Consider the following 21,440-nt stretch of genomic DNA (forward strand, 5'->3'; position numbering starts at 1 on the left):
TAATTGAATGTGACCAGATACCTGATAACAAGGAGGAGATTCCCACTCCGGAAGCCGCGCTTCATCATCGCCACTTGAGGCACCTGACTAATGAAATTCCTCCTCTGGACATGAATGCTGATATTCTAATCCTACTCGGGAGGGACATTTTGAAGGTCCACAAGATGCGTCAACAATGCAATGGCCCAGATGATGCTCCATACGCCCAAAGACTCGACCTAGGCTGGGTAATCGTGGGCGATGTATGTCTGGATAGGAGTCACAAGGCATCCGAAGTCAACGCCTGTAAAACGTATGTGCTCCAAAATGGTCGTGCAACTCACTGTAAGCCATGCCCTCATCACTACGAAGTGAAAGAAAGGTTCTCTGATTGCATCCAGGAGCCTGACATCATCCCCACTCCCTACGGTGATGACTTAGGGAGAACAGTGTTTCACACAACAAAGGATGACAACAAAGTTGCCTTATCCATAGAAGACAAGGAGTTTCTTAAAATGATGGACAGTGGATTCTTCTAAAATGAATCTGACCGTTGGGTTGCTCCCTCACCCTTCAAGGCTTCAAGGACCAGTCTTCCTAACAACAGAGAACAGACCTTATCTAGATTCATCTCACTGCAGAGAACATTAAGGAACAAGCCTGAAATGAAGGAACATTTCATAGCCTTTATGTACGAGATATTTCACAATGACCACGCAGAGCCAGCTCCACCATTGCAAGCTGATGAAGAATGCTGGTATCTACCTTCCTTAGGAGTGAATCATCCAAGAAAGCCGAAACAAATCAGAATGGTGTTCGATTCAAGCGCCAAACATGATGGCGTATCTCTGAATGACGTTCTCCTCACTGGTCCGAACCTGACTAATAACCTGGTGGGAGTGCTCATGAGATTCAGAAAGGAACCGGTCGCCATTACCGCCGACATCGAACAAATGTTCCATTGTTTCATCGTGCAACAAGATCACAGAAATTATCTCTGTTTTCTATGGCACCGAGACAACGACACCAACAAGGAAATGGTCGAATACCACATGAAGGTGCACGTGTTCGGAAACAGTCCTTCTCCTGCAGTCGCTACATACGGCCTATGTAGGACCGCCTCCGATGGCGCAGCAGAGTTTGGGAAGGATGCCCAACAGTTCAATGAAAAGGACTTCTACGTGGACGATGGGTCTTAAATCCCTACCCACAGCGGAAGAAGCCATACATCTGCTCAAACGGACACAAGGTATGCTTTCTAAAGCTCATTTAAGATTGCATAAAATTGCCTCCAATAGTGCTGTTGTCATGAAGGCTTTTCACCCTAATGATCATGCCGCAGAATTTAGGGACTTGAATCTAGGCCCAGACAATCCACCAGTACAGAGACGCCTAGGCCTGAGGTGGAACTTGCTAAAGGCCTCCTTCAGCTTTCAGGTTAGTGGTGCAGAAAAACCATTCTTTAAGCGTGGGGTTCTGTCAGTGGTGAACAGTCTATATGATCCACTTGGGTTTGTCGCACCCCTGACTATACAAGGCAAGCTCCTGTTGAGACAACTCTCAGAGTGCATTAAGGACTGGGATATACCACTCCTTGTGGACAAACAACTAAGGTGGAAGTCGTGGAGAGAATCTCTTTGCGCCTTGGATAAGATCCACATACCACGTTGTTACACTCCGGCATCCCTAGCTACAAGTCAAAGGAAAAAGATTCATGTATTCGCTGATGCCTCCACTGAAGCTATTGCCGCTGTTGCTTACTTGAAGGTTGTAGACTCTAACAATGAAGCCCATGTTGGATTTCTGTTTGGAAAGGCTAAACTGGCTCCTAGTCCCGAGCACACCATACCCAGACTCAAGCTCTGTGGGGCTGTACTAGCCATAGAGATCGCAGACTTCATACAGAGCGAACTAGCTATTCACGTGGATGACACAAAATTCTACACAGACAGTAAGGTAGTTCTGGGCTACATATATAACCAGACGAAACGCTTCTACGTCTATGTCAGTAACCACGTGGAAAGGATCAGGAAATTCTCTAAACCCCAGCAATGGCAGCATGTTCCATCCCATCTTAACCCTGCGGACCTTGCTACTAGACCAGTGTCTATTGGTGCCTTCGCAAGCTCTTCTTGGTTAACAGGACCAGAGTTCCTTCATGACCAATGCGAAGAGACTGCCATTGAAGACAGCTTCAACCTTCAGGATCCAGATGTCGACCCGGAGATCCATCCTGATGTCAGCACCTTCATCACCAAATTCAAGGAGAAGGTTGGCTTGGACTGTCTGCGTTTTGATCGCTTCTCAAGATGGACGAGGCTGGTTCATGCCATTGCAAGGTTAGTACACATTGTACAATGCTATCGCAATAAGGACAGTAACACTGATTGTCACGGTTGGCATATCTGCCATAAGCCTCTCTCTGCAGAAGACATTGCTCTGAGTGAACTCATTGTGATACGCAATGTGCAGCAGAATGTTTTTCACAAGGAACTGGAATGTATACGTAAAAAACAAGACGTTCCTAAGAACAGCCCATTGTCAACCTAAACCCAGTAATAGACGAGAGGTGTTTATTGAGAGTTGGTGGTCGTTTAAGCAAAGTTAAATTGGATGAGGCAGAAAAGAATCCTCTAATTATACCTGGTCATCACCATATCACCGCTCTACTAATACGACATTACCATGAAAAAATCAAACATCAAGGCAGACACTTCACTGAAGGAGCCTTAAGAGCTGCAGGCCTCTGGATTGTGGGAGCAAAGAGACCGGTTTCCCATTTAAATCATCATTGTGTTCAGTGTCGTAAGACAAGGGGAAAACTGCAACAACAACAGATGTCTGATTTGCCTGCTGATAGGACAAGCACAGAGCCTCCATTTACCTATGTTGGCTTGGACGTTTTTGGCCCATGGGCAGTCGCTGCACGTCAGACCGGAGGCGGACATGTGGAAAGTAAACATTGGGCAGGGTTGTTCACGTGTATGAGTGTACGAGCAATACACATAGAAGTGATAGAGTCCATGGATTCCTCCAGTTTCATCAATGCCCTAAGACAATTCTTCTCCATCAGAGGACCAGTAAAACAATTAAGATCTGATTGTGGAACAAACTTTGTAGGTGCCTGTCAAGAACTACAACTGAATTCAACACCAGTCCAGAACTTCTTGACAACCAATGGCTGTTCCTGGGTCTTCAATCCTCCTCATGCTTCCCATATTGGCGGATCATGGGAAAGAATGATAGGCATTACTCGTCGGATACTGGAATCTATGCTAATGGACTCAAATCTTTCAAGACTCACTCACGAGACCTTGACCACTTTCTGCAGAAGTCTCTGCTATAGTAAACTCAAGACCTCTTGTACCCATATCTATGGATCCAGAATCTCCTACTATTCTCACTCCGGCAACTCTCCTCATCCAGAAACTTGGAACTGTTCCTAACCCGCCTGAAGACTCCGTGTCCGGTAACAAATATCAGAAACGGTGGAAACATGTGCAACATCTGGCTGATTGTTTCTGGAATAGATGGAAGAGGGAATACCTGACACTTCTCCAAAAACGAAGAAAATGGCAACAAGTAAAGCCAAATTTACAAGTAGGAGATATTATCCTCATGAAAGACCAGAAGGAGGAAAGAAACGCATGGCCTATGGGACTTATATCTAAAACCTTTCCAAGTGACGATGGCAAGGTACGCAAGGTAGAAGTGACAGTTACTAAGCAAGATGACCCCAAATCTTTCATTAGGCCTATATCAGAGATTATCTTACTCATACCGGTTGAGGATTGATTATCCATCCAGTCAGTAAGAACTGTTTCAAGGAATTTGAACCTTTGGATTACAAATGGGTTGGAGACAGTTTGGCCTAGCGTGGCTACTCCAATCCGAAGATGGGTTATCCTTTGGATTACGTCAGGAACTCGTTATAGACATTCATCTATCTTGTTATACAATATGTTATTGTTGCATTGCATGCGTTGTTTTTATCTTACAGGTTGAGGCATCTCTCCATGCACTTCAGGTAAATACTCCCAATTCGAGACTGTTGGTATAGTGAAATCCAAGGATTTCAGACGGGGAGTGTGCTGTTCAGTTTATTCTGATAGACTTTCAGTCATACATGGACATTTATGTAATGGTAATACACTTAGTTCTATCATCTATTGCTGGAGAGCTGGAGAAGGATTCTCTTGTTACCTCTAACCTTGAGCTTCTATTATCTCTAACCTACAGTCCTCACTCCTACCTCATCTTAATTCCTTCATCTTCCCTGATGTCTCATCTCATCAAAGTACTGTAAATAAAGCCTGTTGAATTCAGCACTGCATCATCCTTCTGGACCACCACACGCAGCTGATAAGGACTAGGAGCACAGGTTGGCGAGTAACGCTATCCGTCATTGTTTATACAGAGGTTCGTGATCACATCCCTCAGACACATCTCATCCACGTATATCGGTGGCAGAATAAAGTCCTATCAGTTTAATTACATGCCGCTAGCCTCCAATGAAGGAGTAGAACCATCTCAAGGAGGATCACAAGGAAATGGACAGCATGTGGCTTACACATGAGAGTCTGAGGAGAGGGTCTGAAGACTTATGACCATGTGATAGTTCAGTTTTTTTTTAATAAATTTGCAAAAATTTCTACATTTCTGTTTTTTCAGTTAAGATGGTGTGCAGTGTACATTAATGAGAAAAAAATAACTTTACTGAATTTACCAAATGGCTGCAATGAAACAAACAGTGAATACTTTCCGTACCCACTGTAAATACAGTGCTCAGTATAAGGGAGTACACCCCTCTATTATCAGTACAGTATATACAGTGTTCAATATAATACAGGGGTGTACTCACTTATACTGAACACTGTATATATAATGTACTAATAATACAGGGGTGTGCTCACTTATACTGAGCTCTGAGTATATACTATACTGATAATGCAGGGGTGTACTCACTTATACTGAACACTGTATATATAATGTACTAATAATACAGGGGTGTACTCACTTATACTGAACACTGTATATATAATGTACTAATAATACAGGGGTGTGCTCACTTATACTGAGCTCTGAGTATATACTATACTATTAATGCAGGGGTGTACTCACTTATACTGAACACTGTATATATAATGTACTAATAATACAGGGGTGTACTCACTTATACAGAGCTCTGTGTATAGAATGTACTGATAATACAGGGGTGTACTCACTTACACATCCTGTCTTACGCCCCACTCACATGACACGTGATGCTCTGGATGTGACTGGAGGGCAGAGATTGCCGCAGCTTCGTACCTACCCCAGTAATGAGCGCGCAGACGACAGACTGATCGCCTGCACCAGCATTTTTGGGAGCCCGGAGGATCTGAAGGGAGGAAATTGCGTGTGATTGAAGGACGGGAACCCGGGAGTGTTGGGGTCTCCAGTGCCAAAGTGAACCTGGAAGGACAGAAGGAGACAGACCCCATCAGAGGAAGGGATACGAGAGTCACGGTCTGCGGGCAGGCTACAGGGGGAGGAGCCGCGCTCTCTGCTGGCAGGCTACAGGGGAGGAGCCATGCTCTCTGCAGGCAGGCTACAGGGGGAGGAGCCATGCTCTCTGCAGGCAGGCTACTGGGGAGGAGCCATGCTCTCTGCAGGCAGGCTACAGGGGGAGGAGCCATGCTCTCTGCGGGCAGGCTACAGGGGGAGGAGCTGCGCTATCTGCTGGCACGCTACAGGGGAGAAGCCATGCTCTCTGCAGGCAGGCTACAGGGGAGGAGCCATGCTCTCTGCAGGCAGGCTACTGGGGAGGAGCCATGCTCTCTGCAGGCAGGCTACAGGGGGAGGAGCCATGCTCTCTGCGGGCAGGCTACAGGGGGAGGAGCTGCGCTATCTGCTGGCACGCTACAGGGGAGAAGCCATGCTCTCTGCAGGCAGGCTACAGGGGAGGAGCCATGCTCTCTGCAGGCAGGCTACTGGGGAGGAGCCATGCTCTCTGCAGGCAGGCTACAGGGGGAGGAGCTGCGCTCTCTGCGGGCAGGCTACAGGGGGAGGAGCTGTGCTCTCTGCAGGCAGGCTACAGGGGGAGGAGCCGCGCTCTCTGCGGGCAGGCTACAGGGGGAGAAGCCATGCTGTCTGCAGGCAGGCTACAGGGGGAGGAGCCATGCTCTCTGCGGGCAGGCTACAGGGGGAGGAGCTGCGCTCTCTGAGGGCAGGCTACAGGGGGAGGAGCTGCGCTCTCTGCGGGCAGGCGACAGGGGGAGGAGCCGCGCTCTCTGCGGGCAGGCGACAGGGGGAAGAGCCATGCTCTCTGCGGGCAGGCTACAGGGGGAGGAGCCATGCTCTCTGCGGGCAGGCTACAGGGGGAGGACTGTCACCGTTACTCACGTGTCCATACACCGGGGACTCCACATTTTCTGGGAATATTAACACCCCCACAGCTCCGGCCTCCTGTGCATTGTAGACCTGCAGGGGATGAATATGCTGCAGTGATGGAGGCTACAAGTGGCCTCGGGGCCCGACCCCTGGTGCCCCTCACCTTCTCTGCGAAGCTGATCTGCCCGGCACGGACGATGACCAGAGCGGCCGATGCATTAACATCTCGAGACCTCAGGACCTGGAAATCTTCCACACGTCCATAATTCACGTACAACAGACCCCCCTGTAATACAACAACATCCACAGTGCCCCCATAATAACAGCGATATCCACAGTGCCTCCATAATAACAGTGATATCCACAGTGCCCCCATAATAACAGCGATATCCACAGTGCCCCCATAATAACAGCGATATCCACAGTGCCCCCCATAATAACAGTGATATCCACAGTGCCCCATAATAACAGTGATATCCACAGTGCCCCCATAATAACAGTGATATCCACAGTGCCCCCATAATAACAGTGATATCCACAGTGCCCCCATAATAACAGTGATATCCACAGTGCCCCCATAATAACAGTGATATCCACAGTGCCCCATAAGTGATATCCACAGTGCCCCCATAATAACAGCGATATCCACAGTGCCCCCATAATAACAGTGATATCCACAGTGCCCCCATAATAACAGTGATATCCACAGTTCCCCCATAATAACAGTGATATCCACAGTGCCCCCATAATAACAGCTATATCCACAGTGCCCCCATAATAACAGCTATATCCACAGTGCCCCTCATAATAACAGTGATATCCACAGTGCCCCCCATAATAACAGTGAAATCCTCAGTGCCCCCCATAATAACAGGGCCTTACCTCCGCCTTCCCCGTGGCGCTGTACGGACAATACACTTCTGGGTCACCGATGTCGAGCGTCTGCACAATCGCGCTGCTGTCATCAATAATGTCCAGGGTGTTGGGGCGAGATCTGCGGAGGACACAATGATACTGGGGGCTCAAAGCGATGTCATAATGCAATGGTAAATCGGACCAGTCTGTAGACCACCTCTCGAGAGCGGACGTCACCCCCATATTGCGCACTATATCATGGCTTCATCACAAATTGAAAAGGACAAAACAACTCACACTCCACCTGACCCCGCTTGTTCTGTGACCTCCTGCTGTAAACAGGTAATTAAAGTGGATTTTCTGATGGAGAGCAGATGCAAAGGTTATACTAAAGGCTGTGGGACGACACGGAGTATTTTCTTGCAGAAATTTCTGCATGTCTTTGCAGTAAAAACGCTGAGGAATATTTGCAGCGTTTTGCATGGTTTTTTTTCCTGTGCATTCAATGGGTCAAAAGCACACAAAGAATTGAGATTCTGCAGATTTAAAGGTACAGCGAATCCTGAAAGGTAAAATACTGATCCATAGGCCTTTCAGCACAGGAAGACTTTGCAGACCAATGATACGAGATGCTCGGGCACGGAAGTTCAGTTATGATTATTGTTTTTTTGTGGCAAGCGTAAGTTCTGCAGTTATAGGAGACATATATTCTGCGATGTGATAAAGAGACCGACGGAACGCATTTACTTACATCACTGCGCCGTCTGCGCATCACACCAGAATTAATATCGGCCGGATGGATAAGGTAGTTTACGCCACGTCTCCTACCTATAGAAAGCTAAACTCAGGATGAGGAATATGGCATTAATATCTCCTGCCTGGGACCTCCAGGGGGGCAGACGTACTCAAGATTGGAGATCCCATCATTTTTGGGGACCTGAACAGCATCTCATCTACCTGCCACCAGCTGAGGTCACCAAGTGGAGGGAAGTCGGCAAGACTTATCTAATAAAAGCAGATTCTGACCTATAATCATTGCTCAGTGCTGGGAGATACAACTCGCTGAAGTCCTGGATCCTTTCCAGAACAAAGAGCTTCCCTTCACAAAGAGCAGCCCTATTTCTGTGACATCAGGTCAGGTACTTTTCTCCTGTTACCCCTCTTTATTTTATGTACCTGTTCATATCTTATACATAGAATGTCAGAGTTGGAAGGGACCTCCAGGGTCATCGGGACCTCCAGGGTCATCTGGTCCAACCCCCTGCTCAATGCAGGAGTCACTAAACCATCCCAGACAGGTGTCTGTCCAGCCTCTGTGTGAAGACTTCCCTTGAAGGAGAACTCACCACCTCCCGTGGCCGCTTGATCCACTCATTGATCACCCTCACTATCAAAAAGTTTTTTCTAATATCTAATCTGTGTCTCCTCCCTCTCAGTTTCATCCCATTGCTTCTCGTGTTTCCATGTGCAAATGAGACCGGGTGTATAGACAATTGGTGGTGCCAGATAGTTTTTTTTGTTTGTTATTGCGGAGCTTAGTGGTGACCATAACAGAGTGTATGTATATATATATATATATTCCATGTGTTGGACTCTGATGTACGGTATACACCATACGCTAGCTGCGAGTTCCCCAATAACCGGCCTGGTAGTGGAAGCAGCCACGGCCTCGTCCATCACTCGTCAGCCAATACTTAATTGTCCTTACGATTAGAAGCAGTGGCGTGCTTTATCGCTTTATCGTGGGAAATTGGTGGTAGCGTTGGGCTCTGCATGATCCCCTCACTTTGACAAACAGGTGGCAAGCAGTGGGATACAGAGCATTAGTGATCTGGGGTGAGCACGCATTCCTGTCACTAAAAGCTTGCCCGGTCCCTGCGAGGATTCTGTGATGAGTTTTAAGTGTTGGACTTAGTATTTATTATACCTGGGACATTACTGTACGGGTAGCAGTTACACCCCTCCCCTCTCTTGTTTTCCTGCCGTATCTTGTTTTTGGCAATCGTGGCCTCAGTTGGGGAAGGCCGGCTACAACCAACAGACCAAGGAGGTTCTTGCTGCGCTCTGTACTACAAAACAGATTGACGCCACTACCAAAGACAGGCAGCCTATGATCTCTGAACTGTTGCAATGGGACGTGGAACAAGTCCGTCACCAGAGACACATTAGCATCAAGGGTAGCGTAGACCCCCAGTGGCAGGTCGCCCTACTGCCACTGAGCGCAGCCTATCGTGAGGGACTACTGAAGCTCAATGAGCAATTCCTAGATAGAGCAGAGCCTCAGGCCGCGCATCAAGCCATGACAGACGCAAGTCGAGAAAGATGCTGCAGAGCAACAGGCACAAGCAGAGACTCCAGATTAGGTGATCCACCCCACCGAGCAAAGTGTCCAGTAATGTTAACACCTTCAACCCCGTCCTGAGGATTTTCCTGTCATCATAGCTCCCAACCGTCCCTCATACTGCGGGACTGTCCCGATTCTGAGGCTGTGCCCCGCAGTCCCGCACACAGCAGAAGCAGCCGACACGCCCCCTTGTATTAGGCAGGGATGGGATGGAAGCAGCGAAGAATAAACTCCAGGCAGTGACCGTGCAGAGGCTGAGCACAGCTACTCTCGCAGCCAGGTCTGATCAGCCGCCATCAGAGACACTTTGGGAGGAGATCTCCACTCCAGTCTCCCTCTCTCCGCTTCCTCCCTGATTTATTTCCTCGATTGTAGAGAACGGAGGGAGGATGAGGAGGGTAAGTTACAAGGGAGGCGAGAGGGGAGGCTAATGCACTCAGCACACGCTGCTACTGCTGCTGGAAAGTTAAGTGCACTGTCTGCGCTCCATCACAGCTGACAGCTCACCACTCCCTGGCCGAGAGCACACCAGGAACTTTACTGCTCAGATGGCAGTGTCCGTGTGCCAGGGCTCACACACTCTGCTGCCTCTGCTCCTGCATTACTGTAATTACCCTGGTGCTGCAGCAGACCTACTGTCTCCATTTACCAATATATCTAGCAATAAGCGGCACTTCTTATCTGCCATGCTCATCGACATCAGCCAGCAGCCTGGGGCTACAACCTGGGCATCACAGACCCCCAGAGCATCACAGACCCCCAGAGGACCACATACCCCCCAGAGCATCACAGACCCCCAGAGCATCACAGACCCCCCAGGGCATCACAGACCCCCCAGGGCATCACAGACCCCCAGAGCATCACAGACCCCCCCAGAGCATCACAGACCCCCAGAACAGGGACACATCTCCTCCAAAAACCTGCAGCAGGTCTCCGGTGTATAAGAAAGACATAGCTGAACTGGAGCGGGTGCAGAGAAGAGCGACCAAGGTTATTAGAGGACTGGGGGGTCTGCAATACCAAGAAAGGTTATTACACTTGGAAAAACTAAGGCTAAGGGGTGATCTTATGTTAATGTATAAATATATGAGGGGACAGTACAAAGACCTTTCTGATGATCTTTTTAGTCATAGACCTGAGACCGGGACAAGGGGGCATCCTCTACGTCTGGAGGAAAGAAGGTTTAAGCATAATAACAGACGCCGATTCTTTACTGTAAGAGCAGTGAGACTATGGAACTCTCTGCCGTATGATGTTGTAATGAGGGATTCATTACTTACATTTAAGAGGGGACTGGATACCTTTCTGGAAAAGTATAATGTTACAGGGTATATACACTAGATTCCTTGATAAGGCGTTGATCCAGGGAACTAGTCTGATTGCCGTATGTGGGGTCGGGAAGGAATTTTTTTCCCCATGGTGGAGCTTACTCTTACCACATGGGGTTTTTTTTGCCTTCCCCTGGATCAACATGTTAGGGCATGTTAGGCTATGGGCTGAACTAGATGGACTTAAAGTCTTCCTTCAACCTTAATAGCTATGTAACTATGTAACTATATACACACTGCAAGCTGCAGCAGGTCCATCTATGTGCACACTGCAAGCTGCAGCAGGTCGCTTATACAGTATGGAGCATCATGTGTGGCCATTATACAGTATGGAGCATCATGTGTGGCCATTATACTGTACGCAGCATCATGTGTGGCCATTATACAGTATTGAGCATCATGTGTGGCCATTATACAGTATGGAGCACTGTGTGGCCAATATACAGTATGGAGCATCATGTTGGCCCAATTATACTGTATGGAGCATCACGTGGGGCCAGTACACTGTACGCAGCATCATTTGGGGCCATTATACAGTATGGAGCGTCATGTGTGGCCATTATACAGTATGGAGGGTCATGTGGGGCTATTATACAGTATGGAGCGTCATGTGTGGCCATTATACAGTATGGAGCGTCATGTGTGGCCATTATACAGTATGGAGCGTCATGTGTGGCCATTATACAGTATGGAGCGTCATGTGTGGCCATTATACAGTATGGAGCGTCATGTGTGGCCATTATACAGTATGGAGCGTCATGTGTGGCCATTATACAGTATGGAGCATCATGTGTGGCCATTATACAGTATGGAGCGTCATGTGTGGCCATTATACAGTATGGAGCGTCATGTGGGGCTATTATACAGTATGGAGCATCATGTGTAGCCATATTTTTTTTGTTTATAATTATTGTTTACGAAACATTGTTATCAGAAGTGCTAAATGGGTGTGGTTGGGGCGTGACTAGTTGTGACTGATGTTTGGTCACATGGGCTCTGAGTGTGGATCTGAATGGTCTGTGCTGGAAGGTCCTGGAGAGAGCCCCATGTGACCAAACCTCAGTCACATTATATGCTACCAACCACTCCCCTAGATGGGAGTGCGTTTGTGTGGCTAGTTTGTCCCGCCCATCTCACACAACTAGCCTAATAAGTCTCCCTTACAACTACACCATAGACATACACACTCTTGAGGGACTACAGGTCCCAGAACAACAACATTGCATCAGACTTACCACGCAGACTCCCTCTGCGACACATATCGGCCATTCACAACACTGCTAGTCACTGTTTCACCATGATTATAATGACAAATATGCCTCCATGCATATCCCAAGGAGCACACACAGCGCCCCCTAGCTGCCACAGGGGTCACTATACTACAGGTGGTATAGTATGCGGGAAGGGGAACCAGACTTTCAGCAGGGTCAGATACTGGCTGTGTAGAGTGCAAGGGGAATGTAGTGGTCTGGGTCAATGTACCAGCAGACTCATGTAGCACTGGCTGGGCAATGGGCAGGATGAGGAGGAAACACAGATATGGGCCCAATTAATAAAGTAGGCTAAATGCAGTTCAAAATTGGTAACAGGACTAAACAGGCGGCATTGCTTTGTTCAGTGGAGGAAAACTGTAATGAGTGGCAGACACAGTTAGTAGGCCCAAGTAATAAATTGGGCCAATAGCAGTTCAAAATTGGTAACAGGAGTAAACACTGCTTTGTTCAGTGGAGTAGAACATCAAGGAGCGGCAGACACCGTTAGTAGGCCCAACCAAACAAGTAGGCCAAATGCATTTTCATATTTTACGTAGGCTGAAAGCCTGAAAATTGAAGCTCAGCTTTGTTCATTGGAGGAGAACACCAAGGAGCGGCAGACACCGTTAGTAGGCCCAACAAACAAGTAGGCCAAATGCAGTTTCATAGTTCATATAGGCTGAAAGCCTGAAAATTGAAGCTCAGCTTTGTTCAGTGGAGGAGAACAACAAGCAGCGGCAGACACCGTTAGTAGGCCCAAACAAACAAGTAGGCCAAATGCAGCTTAATATCTGATATAGGCCGAAAGCCTGAAGATTGAAGCTCAGTTTTGTTCAGTGGAGGAGAATACCAAGGAGTGGCAGACACCGTTAGTAGGCCCAACAAACAAGTAGGCCAAATGCAGTTTCATAGTTCATATAGGCTGAAAGCCTGAAAATTGAAGCTCAGCTTTGATCAGTGGAGGAGAACAACAAGCAGCGGCAGACACCGTTAGTAGGCCCAAACAAACAAGTAGGCCAAATGCAGTTTAATATCTGATATAGGCCGAAAGCCTGAAAATTGAAGCTCAGCTTTGTTCAGTGGAGGACAGCTGTATTGAGTGGCGCAGACAGACACAGGTAGTAGGCCTCAAATAAAAAAGTAGGCTCTATGCAGTTTAAAATGGGTTACAGGGGTACACAGGCAGCATTGGTTTGGTCAGCGGAGGACGATTGCAAGGAGTGGCACAGACTTACTAGGCCTAAAATAAAAAAAAGTAGGCTCTATGCAGTTCAAAACTGGTAACAGGAGTAAACTGGCGGCATAGGTTTGTTCAGTGGAGGACAACTGTAAGGAGTGGAGGACAACTGTAAGGAGTGGATGACACAGTTAGTAGGCCAAAACAATTAAGTGAGGTATATGTCTGCCAAACAAATGTTCATAAATAAACAGGTGGCATAGCTAGGTACAGGGGTGGGCTCCTCTGCTGAGTAGCAGACAGTGGTAGTAGGTGCAAAGTATTAACTGGTCTAAATGTAGGACAGGGCCCCTGTATATTTTAACTATCATCTCTCATTTCAACAAATTGGTATTGGCAGTGCCATTGAAGGATTTATCAGCACAGACTACACAGTGGTGGAGCAGGGAGAGGTAAGTATTGCAAGTGGTAGGGCACTGTTTGAGCTGGGGGGGAACACTCTCTCGTGGGCTGCGGTACTGGCACGAGGCCCCTCATATTACGACGGTGTGTCTGACGTTGGTTGTGCACCACCACCACCAGAGACACTTCATTGTACTATGAGGGACCCTGTGCCGTCGCTCAAGAGTGGGCACACCCACCTGTCCAGGCAAACGCCACTCGCACGGGTGCTTGCACCAAGTGGTGACCACGGCCCTGTGGGGGGGAGTCAGCCCATTTATGGAGGTAAAAAAATGGCCTATGGTGGAGATTCCGCAGCTGCAAATGGAGGAATTGGAGCAGGCAGTAAGAGGAGGCCAAAAGCAAGACCTTTTTACAGGAAAGCTACGTGTCAGCAGGGGAAGGTGGGGCCAAATAATTAGAAATCCATGATTGGTTCATTTTAATGAAGGTTAGATCATCCACATTTTGGGTAGCCAGACGAGTCCTTTTTTTGGTCAGTATTGAACCAGCAGCACTGAAGACTCTTTCTGATAGCACACTAGCAGCTGGGCAAGCGAGCTCCGGTAATGTATATTCTGCCAATTCAGGCCAGGTGTCTATTTTAGATGCCCAGTAATCAAAGGGGAATAACGTGTGAGGGAGAACATCGATAAGGGCGGAAAAATAGTTAGTAACCATACTGGACAAATGCTGTCTCCTGTCACTTTGAATCGATGCTGCAGTACCTGTCGTGTCTGCGGTCATTGCGAAATCACTCCACAACCTGGTCAGAAAACCCCTCTGTCCAACGCCACTTCTGATTTGTGCACCTCTAACACCTCTGCCATGTTGCCCCCTACGGCTCGTGTGAGAACCATCACTGCCGCTGTGTGCTGGGTATGCCTGAACCAAACGGTCTACAAGAGTTGCTTGTTTGGTAGCCAATATTTGCTCAAGGTTCTCATGTGGCATGATATTTTGCAATTTTCCTTTATATCGTGGATCCAGGAGGCAGGCCAACCAGTAATCATCATCGGTCATCATTTTTATAATGCGGGGGTCCCTTTTTAGGATACGCAAGGCATAATCCGCCATGTGGGCCAATGTTCCAGCTGTCAATTCACTGCTTGTGCTGGGTTGAGGAGCACTTTCTTGCAAATCAACATCACTTGTCTCCCGCAAAAACCCTGTACCTGACCTTGCAACGCCACCAGTTTTTATTGCCCCCTGAGAAGCATCCTCCTCCCATAAATATTCTTCCCCATCATCCTCCTCCTCCTCTTCATCCACCACCTCGTGCAGGAGAGTTCCCTGAGCAGACAATGGCTGACTGTCATCAAGGCTTCCCTCATCCTCGGCTGCAGACGCCTGCTCCTTAATGTGCGTCAAACTTTGCATCAGCAGATGCATTAGTGGGATGCTCATGCTTATGATGGCGTCGTCTGCACTAACCAGCCGTGTGCATTCCTCAAAACACTGAAGGACTTGACAAAGGTCTTGGAGCTTCGACCACTGCACACCAGACAACTCCATGTCTGCCATCCAAGTGCCTGCCCGTGTATGTGTATCCTCCCACAAATACATTACAGCACACCTCTGTTCGCACAGCCTCTGAAGCATGTGCAGTGTGGAGTTCCACCTTGTTGCAACGTTGATTATTAGGCGGTGCTGGGGAAGCTTCAGCTTCATGGATCCAATGTATATAGCACATTAATACCTGGACTCCTGCAGGCTACACAAAAACAGGGCTAAGACACAGTGTGAATAAAGTATATAAAGACTCATCCAGGTATTAATGTGCTATATACATTGGATCCATCAAAGGTATACCACCTATCTTCAGCCACTTGTATCTCACCTGCTGGATTCTACACAATAGGTCAGCTATTACCTCACGTTTTACCCATTCTGTATTTATGACCATTTCTATATTGTATATATATTTTATGTCATTGTAGACACGTACCATCCATCTTACGTGGGCCCTCCAGTGCATCAGTTTGTTCTTCCTCTCCTTTTCCTCCAGGTATATATATATATACACACACACAGTTTCATCTCCCCCCTTTTTTCCTCATTCAGGCATTTTATTATCGTATATGTAGGCCACACACTAATGCTTTAGTGTTTTTATTCCCTCAAGCGCGGTTTCGAATCTTTTTTATTTACTATTGGTTTATCCACGACAGTTTCTCAGCACCTATCTGTCTCGATTCCTGCTGTTGAGGGTACACCCTCCAGTGTAGCGCTGGTGTGTTTCTTCACATATTCAGGCAAGGAATGTGTTTCAGTTGTGAAAGGGCTATGGCAGCCATAAAATTCCTTCCGTTATCACTCACTACCTTGCCTGCCTCAAGATGTACACTGCCCAGCCATGACTGAGTTTCTTGCTGCAAGAACTCGGACAGAACTTCCGCGGTGTGTCTGTTATCGCCCAAACACTTCATTTGTAACACAGCCTGCTGACGCTTACCACTAGCTGTTCCATAATGGGACACCTCGTGTGCAACACTGGCAGCTGCGGATGGAGTGGTCGTGCGACTGTGCTCTGTGGACGAGCTTTCGCTTCTGCTGGAGGAGGAGGAGGAGGAGGAGGGGTGGCGAACGCCTACAGCCAACTGTTTCCTTGACCGTGGGCTAGGCAGAACTGTCCCACTATGGCTGTCCCCTGTGGACCCTGCATCCACCACATTAACCCAGTGTGCCGTGATGGACACGTAACGTCCCTGGCCATGCCTACTGGTCCATGCATCTGTTGTGAGGTGCACCTTTCTACTGACTGATTGCCTGAGTGCATGGACAATGTGGTCTTTGACATGCTGGTGGAGGGCTGGGATGGCTTTTCTCGCAAAGAAGTGCCGACTGGGTAGGTCATAGCGTGGTTCTGGGTAGGCCATCAGGGCTTTGAAAGCTTCGCTTTCAACTAACCGGTAGGGAATCATCTCTAACGAGATTAGTATAGCAATGTGGGTGTTCAAACCCTGTGTACGCGGATGAGAGGATGAGTACTTTCTTTTCCTAACGAGAGTCTCTTGTAGGATGAGCTGGACTGGAGAGCTGCATATGGTGCAACTAGCGGGGGTGGTGGTGGACATGGCGGATTGAGAGAGGGTTGGTGATGGTATTCTTGATGGTGGCCTACATACAGTGTTTCCTACCAAGAACCTGGTGATTCCCTGACTGCTTTGGCCTTGCGACGATACCTCCACATTTGCTGCTGGTGGTGTCCTAATCGGTGGGCTTACAGTGAGGGAAGCAATGTAGCGTTGCTGACTACCTTCATTCTGAGCAGGTGCACAAACGTTACAGGACGTTTGGTAGTTAGTCCAGGCTTGCAAGTGCATGCTGGTTAAATGTCTACGCATGCACGTTGTATTTATATTTTTGACATTCTTCCCTCTGCTAAAGGTCTTTGAGCATTTCTTACAGATAACTTTGCACTGATCATTCGGATCTTGGTTAAAAAATTGCCACACTGCACTCTTCCTACTATCGAATACCTTTTCAGGCATTGCACGCTGTGCTACTTTCACCAGATGGCCACGCTGTCCTAAAACTGTTTTTGTTTTTGACACACGTTTTTGGCCTGATATGGGCCTGCCAGATGACAGCTGTTGTGATGTTGATGCCTGCTGCGGATCATCCTCCTCCGCTTCTGAGCTACTGCCAGCGGCACCCTGTTCCCCCAATGGCTGCCAATCGGGGTCAACAACTGGGTCATCTATCACCTCCTCTTCAATGTCATGTGCACCTTCCTCTGTGTCATCGTGTAAGGTGCTATAGCGTTCGGGATGGGGCACCATAGTCTCATCAGGGTCAGGTTCTGGCTCAGTATACTGCGAGGGCAATGTAGTGATCTGAGTCAATGGAACAGCATAATAATCTAGCTGTGGCTGTGCATCTGTGCACTCCATGTCATCTTGTAATGGGCTGTGAACTATTTCCCTTTCTAACCCTGGCACGGTATGTGTAAAGAGCTCTATGGAGTAACCTGTAGTGTCACCTGACGCATCCTTCACTTTTGCTTTGGGTGAAGGACACAAGGAAGCGACTTGTTCCTGACCGTGAGCATCCCCTGACGACTCACTGCTTTTAAATTTGGAACTTTCGGAAGAGGAGGCGAAAGAGCTAGAGGCTGAGTCAGCAAGGAAAGCCGAAACTTTTTCCTGCTGCTCCGGCTTTAAAAGCGGTTTTCCTACTCCCAGAAAAGGGAGACTTCGAGGCCTTGTGTAGCCAAACGATGACGGTGGCTCAACACCTCCAGCCTTAGGTGCTATTTTGCTTTTCCCACTACCACCAGATGCTCCACCACCACCACAACCACCATTACCAGCTGGCAATGACCGCCCACGGCCACAACCTCTTCCACCAGACTTCCTCATTCTTGGGAAAATGCAACCAAACTAACAACCGTTATATGGTACTGTAAAACAAGGTAGAAGGTGTATATAAACTTGTTGAGAATTTAACTCTCCCTTTTTAGGTGTGGGAGACTGCTGCAAAAACCAGGCCCGCTGTATTACACTACACAATGTAAGTGGCAGAACGTGGCTGGAAAATATATAAAAAAAAGGGACTGTACTACAATAACAATCTCCCTACAATGATCTCAGGACAAGTATGGCAGCCAGCAATAAAAAGGACTGCTGCATACAAAAGTGGGGACAAATAAACAAGATAACTGTGCAGAAAGGAAGGAGCAACAGGATTTTTGCTTTGAAAAAAAGCAGTTGGTTTGCACAGTGGCGTACACACAGCAATGCAGCTATCAGGGAGCCTAGTAAGCTACAGAGCTGATGCACAGAAATCTAGACTCCACTGTCCCTGCAAAGAAAAGGTGGTGTTGGACAGTGGAAATCGCTACAGCACAAGCGGTTTGGGGGTTAATCTTCCCTCCCTAACAATATCCCTTCTTCTGACGAAGCTGCAGCAACCTCTCCCTACGCTCAGATCGGCAGAAGTAAGATGGCGGTCGGCGTGCATGCCCCTTTATAGCCCCTGTGATGCCGCAGAAAGCAAGCCAATCACTGTCATGCCCTTTTCTAAGGTGGTGGGGACCGAGACCTATGTCATCACGCTGCCCACACTCTGCGTCCTCCTTCATTGGCTGAAAAATGGCGCTTTAAGCGTCATACGAAACACGACTTTGGCGCGAAGATCGCCGATCTCATGGCCGATCCCACACTAGGATCGGGTCGGGTTTCACAAAACTTGACTTTGCAGAAAGTTGGCGATTTTTGAAATTGTCCGATCCGTTTTGCTCAACCCTACCAGGGACCTCATACAGGCCTTCTTTATGTGGGTGGGGCTGTTGGGAGGGCCCCTGACAACTTGCAGCCGGTTTCTATGGTGGACACACATGACACAGATGCTGGACCAACCCTCATCCACCCTGAGTTTGTGTTCCCTGAAGAACTAATCCCTGGGAAGACCCTGACTCACCAGGATTGGGGGTGTTCGCCGATGGTCCAGGTTTTGCTAGACTGTGATACCAGGAGGGGGTGAGGGAAGTGGAGGTGTCCGACAACCTCTCCACAAATGTGTTATTGGGGTCCGATCAGAGACTGTTGGTGGCTCAATATGTTCCTGACAACCCTCCCAGATCTGCGGCTTCGTGTGATACAAATGTGGATGGGTGATGGATGACGGGCATGGTGATGACGAAGAAGATGAGCATGATGATGAGCCTCATTGTACAGGAGAGCTCAGGCATGTCACGCTACAGGTGATGATCCAATCAGGGGAGCGAGAATCAGTGCTAAGGCTGAAGGGGGCAGGTACGAGGACCATGAGGAAGGTGGTCACGTGCATCTAGCCAGTGTCACGACGGACAGTGACATGGCAACTGGTAGCTGCCCCCTGACTAGCACTGCTACAGACGGAGGATGGGAAAGTGTTATCCCCAGCCTGTGAGGATGGCGGGAAAGTGTCGCTATCCCCAGCCTGTCAGGATGGTGAGAAAGTGTAGTTATCCTTGGCCTGTCAGGATGGTCGGAAAGTGTTGTTATCCCCATGAAGACAGCCTTCTGGACTCTAATCATCCAGGGAGGATAACAGGACCAGTTCCTGACCCACTGCAGGTCCCTGCGGAGCCGCCCATGTCCGAATCCAAGAGGAGAGGGTATTCCTGGACCCAGGGAGGTTGAATTAGGGGGAAGTGTCATAATGTAATGGCAATATAGGACGGATCTATACAAGCATTTCTTCAGAGCGGATGTCACCCCAATACTGGGCATAAAAGAACGCTGTCATCATAAATTAAAATGGAAAGAAACAGCTAACGCTCCATCTGACCCTGCTTGCTCGATGGCCTCCTCCTGTGAACAGGTAATTAAAGTGGGTTTTCTACTTTTCAGATTAAATATCCTGCTGAAAGGTGTAGAACTGCGGTGAGTGAGTGTGCTTGGATAAGGCGATAAGGTGTTATCTGAGCATGCTCGGTGCTAACCGAGTGACATCTGCACGCTCGAAGACTATGTTCGAGTCCCGGTGGCTGCAAGTCTAAAACAGGCAATCGCTGCATTTATGTGTTGAGGCTGTCGAACAGCCGTGGGGACTCGAACATAGTATTCGAGCACTCCAAAGTCACTCACTTACACGAGCATGCTCAGATAACACTTTATAACACCATATCCAAGCTCGCTCATCACTAGTGTCAAACTCAAGGCCCACGGACTGGATCCGGCCCTCCGCGGTCTGCGAGGTCAGAAGACACTTCTACACTGCTCTGATAGGGGAAAAGTGGAGCGCTGGTCAGAGCAGTGTTGGAGTGAGCTCCGGAGCTCAAAATTTAAGATGGCAGCCACCCCCTGTGCTGGAGACACCCCCTACTATGTGCTGGCTGCGGGGGAGGGGAGAGGAGCCGGCACAGAAGGCAGCTGCCATCTTCAAATCTGAGTAGATGCAGAGCAAGCACAAGGAGCAGGCATCATCTTTATCAGAGTGATCATTGTACAGCCTGCACAAGTGGGGTACTACCCAGGGACGCCTCTCCGAGCCCCACTACCCAGGGACGCCTCTCCGAGCCCCACTACCCGGGGATGCCTCTCCGAGCCCCACTACCCGGGGGCACCCCTCCTAGCCCCACTACCCGGGGGCACCCCTCCTTGCCCCACTACCCGGGGTCACCCCTCCTACCCAACTAACCAGGGGGCACCCCTCCTAGCCCCACTACCCGGGGGCACCCCTCCTAGCCCCACTACCCGGGGGCACCCCTCCTAGCCCCACTACCCGGGGGCACCCCTCCTAGCCCCACTACCCGGGGGCACCCCTCCTACCCCACTAACCAGGGGGCACCGCTCCTAGCCCTACTACATGGGGGCACCCCTCCTAGCCCTACTAACCAAGGGGCACCCCTCCAAGCCCCACTACCCGGGGGCACCCCTCCAAGCCCTACTAATCAGGGGGCACCCCTCCTAGCCCTACTACCCGGGGGCACCCCTCCTAGCCCTACTAACCAGGGGGCACCCCTCCTAGCCCTACTACCCGGGGCACCTTTCTGAGCCCCACTAACTGGGGGCACCCTTCCTAGCCCCACTACCTGGGGGCACCCCTCCTAGCCCCACTACCCGGGGGCACCCCTCCTAGCCCCACTACCCGGGGGCACCCCTCCTAGCCCCACTACCCGGGGGCACCCCTCCTAGCCCCACTACCCGGGGGCACCCCTCCTAGCCCCACTACCTGGGGGCACCCCTCCTAGCCCCACTACC

The 21,440-nt window shown here is 49.1% G+C and overlaps 1 protein-coding gene across 1 annotated transcript in view; it reads right to left on the reverse strand.

Moving 5' to 3' along the window:
* Nucleotides 1-21,440, reverse strand: part of TFR2 (transferrin receptor 2) — a 112,672-nt gene that overhangs the window by 29,877 nt on the left and 61,355 nt on the right. The window contains exons 6-9 of the mRNA XM_077261519.1: nucleotides 7,234-7,345; nucleotides 6,515-6,637; nucleotides 6,364-6,441; nucleotides 5,294-5,433 (exon numbers count right to left, since the gene is read on the reverse strand). Coding sequence (XP_077117634.1) covers nucleotides 5,294-5,433; nucleotides 6,364-6,441; nucleotides 6,515-6,637; nucleotides 7,234-7,345 — 453 coding nt within the window. The remainder of the gene's footprint in view (nucleotides 1-5,293; nucleotides 5,434-6,363; nucleotides 6,442-6,514; nucleotides 6,638-7,233; nucleotides 7,346-21,440) is intronic.

Source organism: Ranitomeya variabilis, chromosome 5 (genome assembly GCF_051348905.1).
Source record: "Ranitomeya variabilis isolate aRanVar5 chromosome 5, aRanVar5.hap1, whole genome shotgun sequence".
NCBI lineage: Eukaryota > Metazoa > Chordata > Amphibia > Anura > Dendrobatidae > Ranitomeya > Ranitomeya variabilis.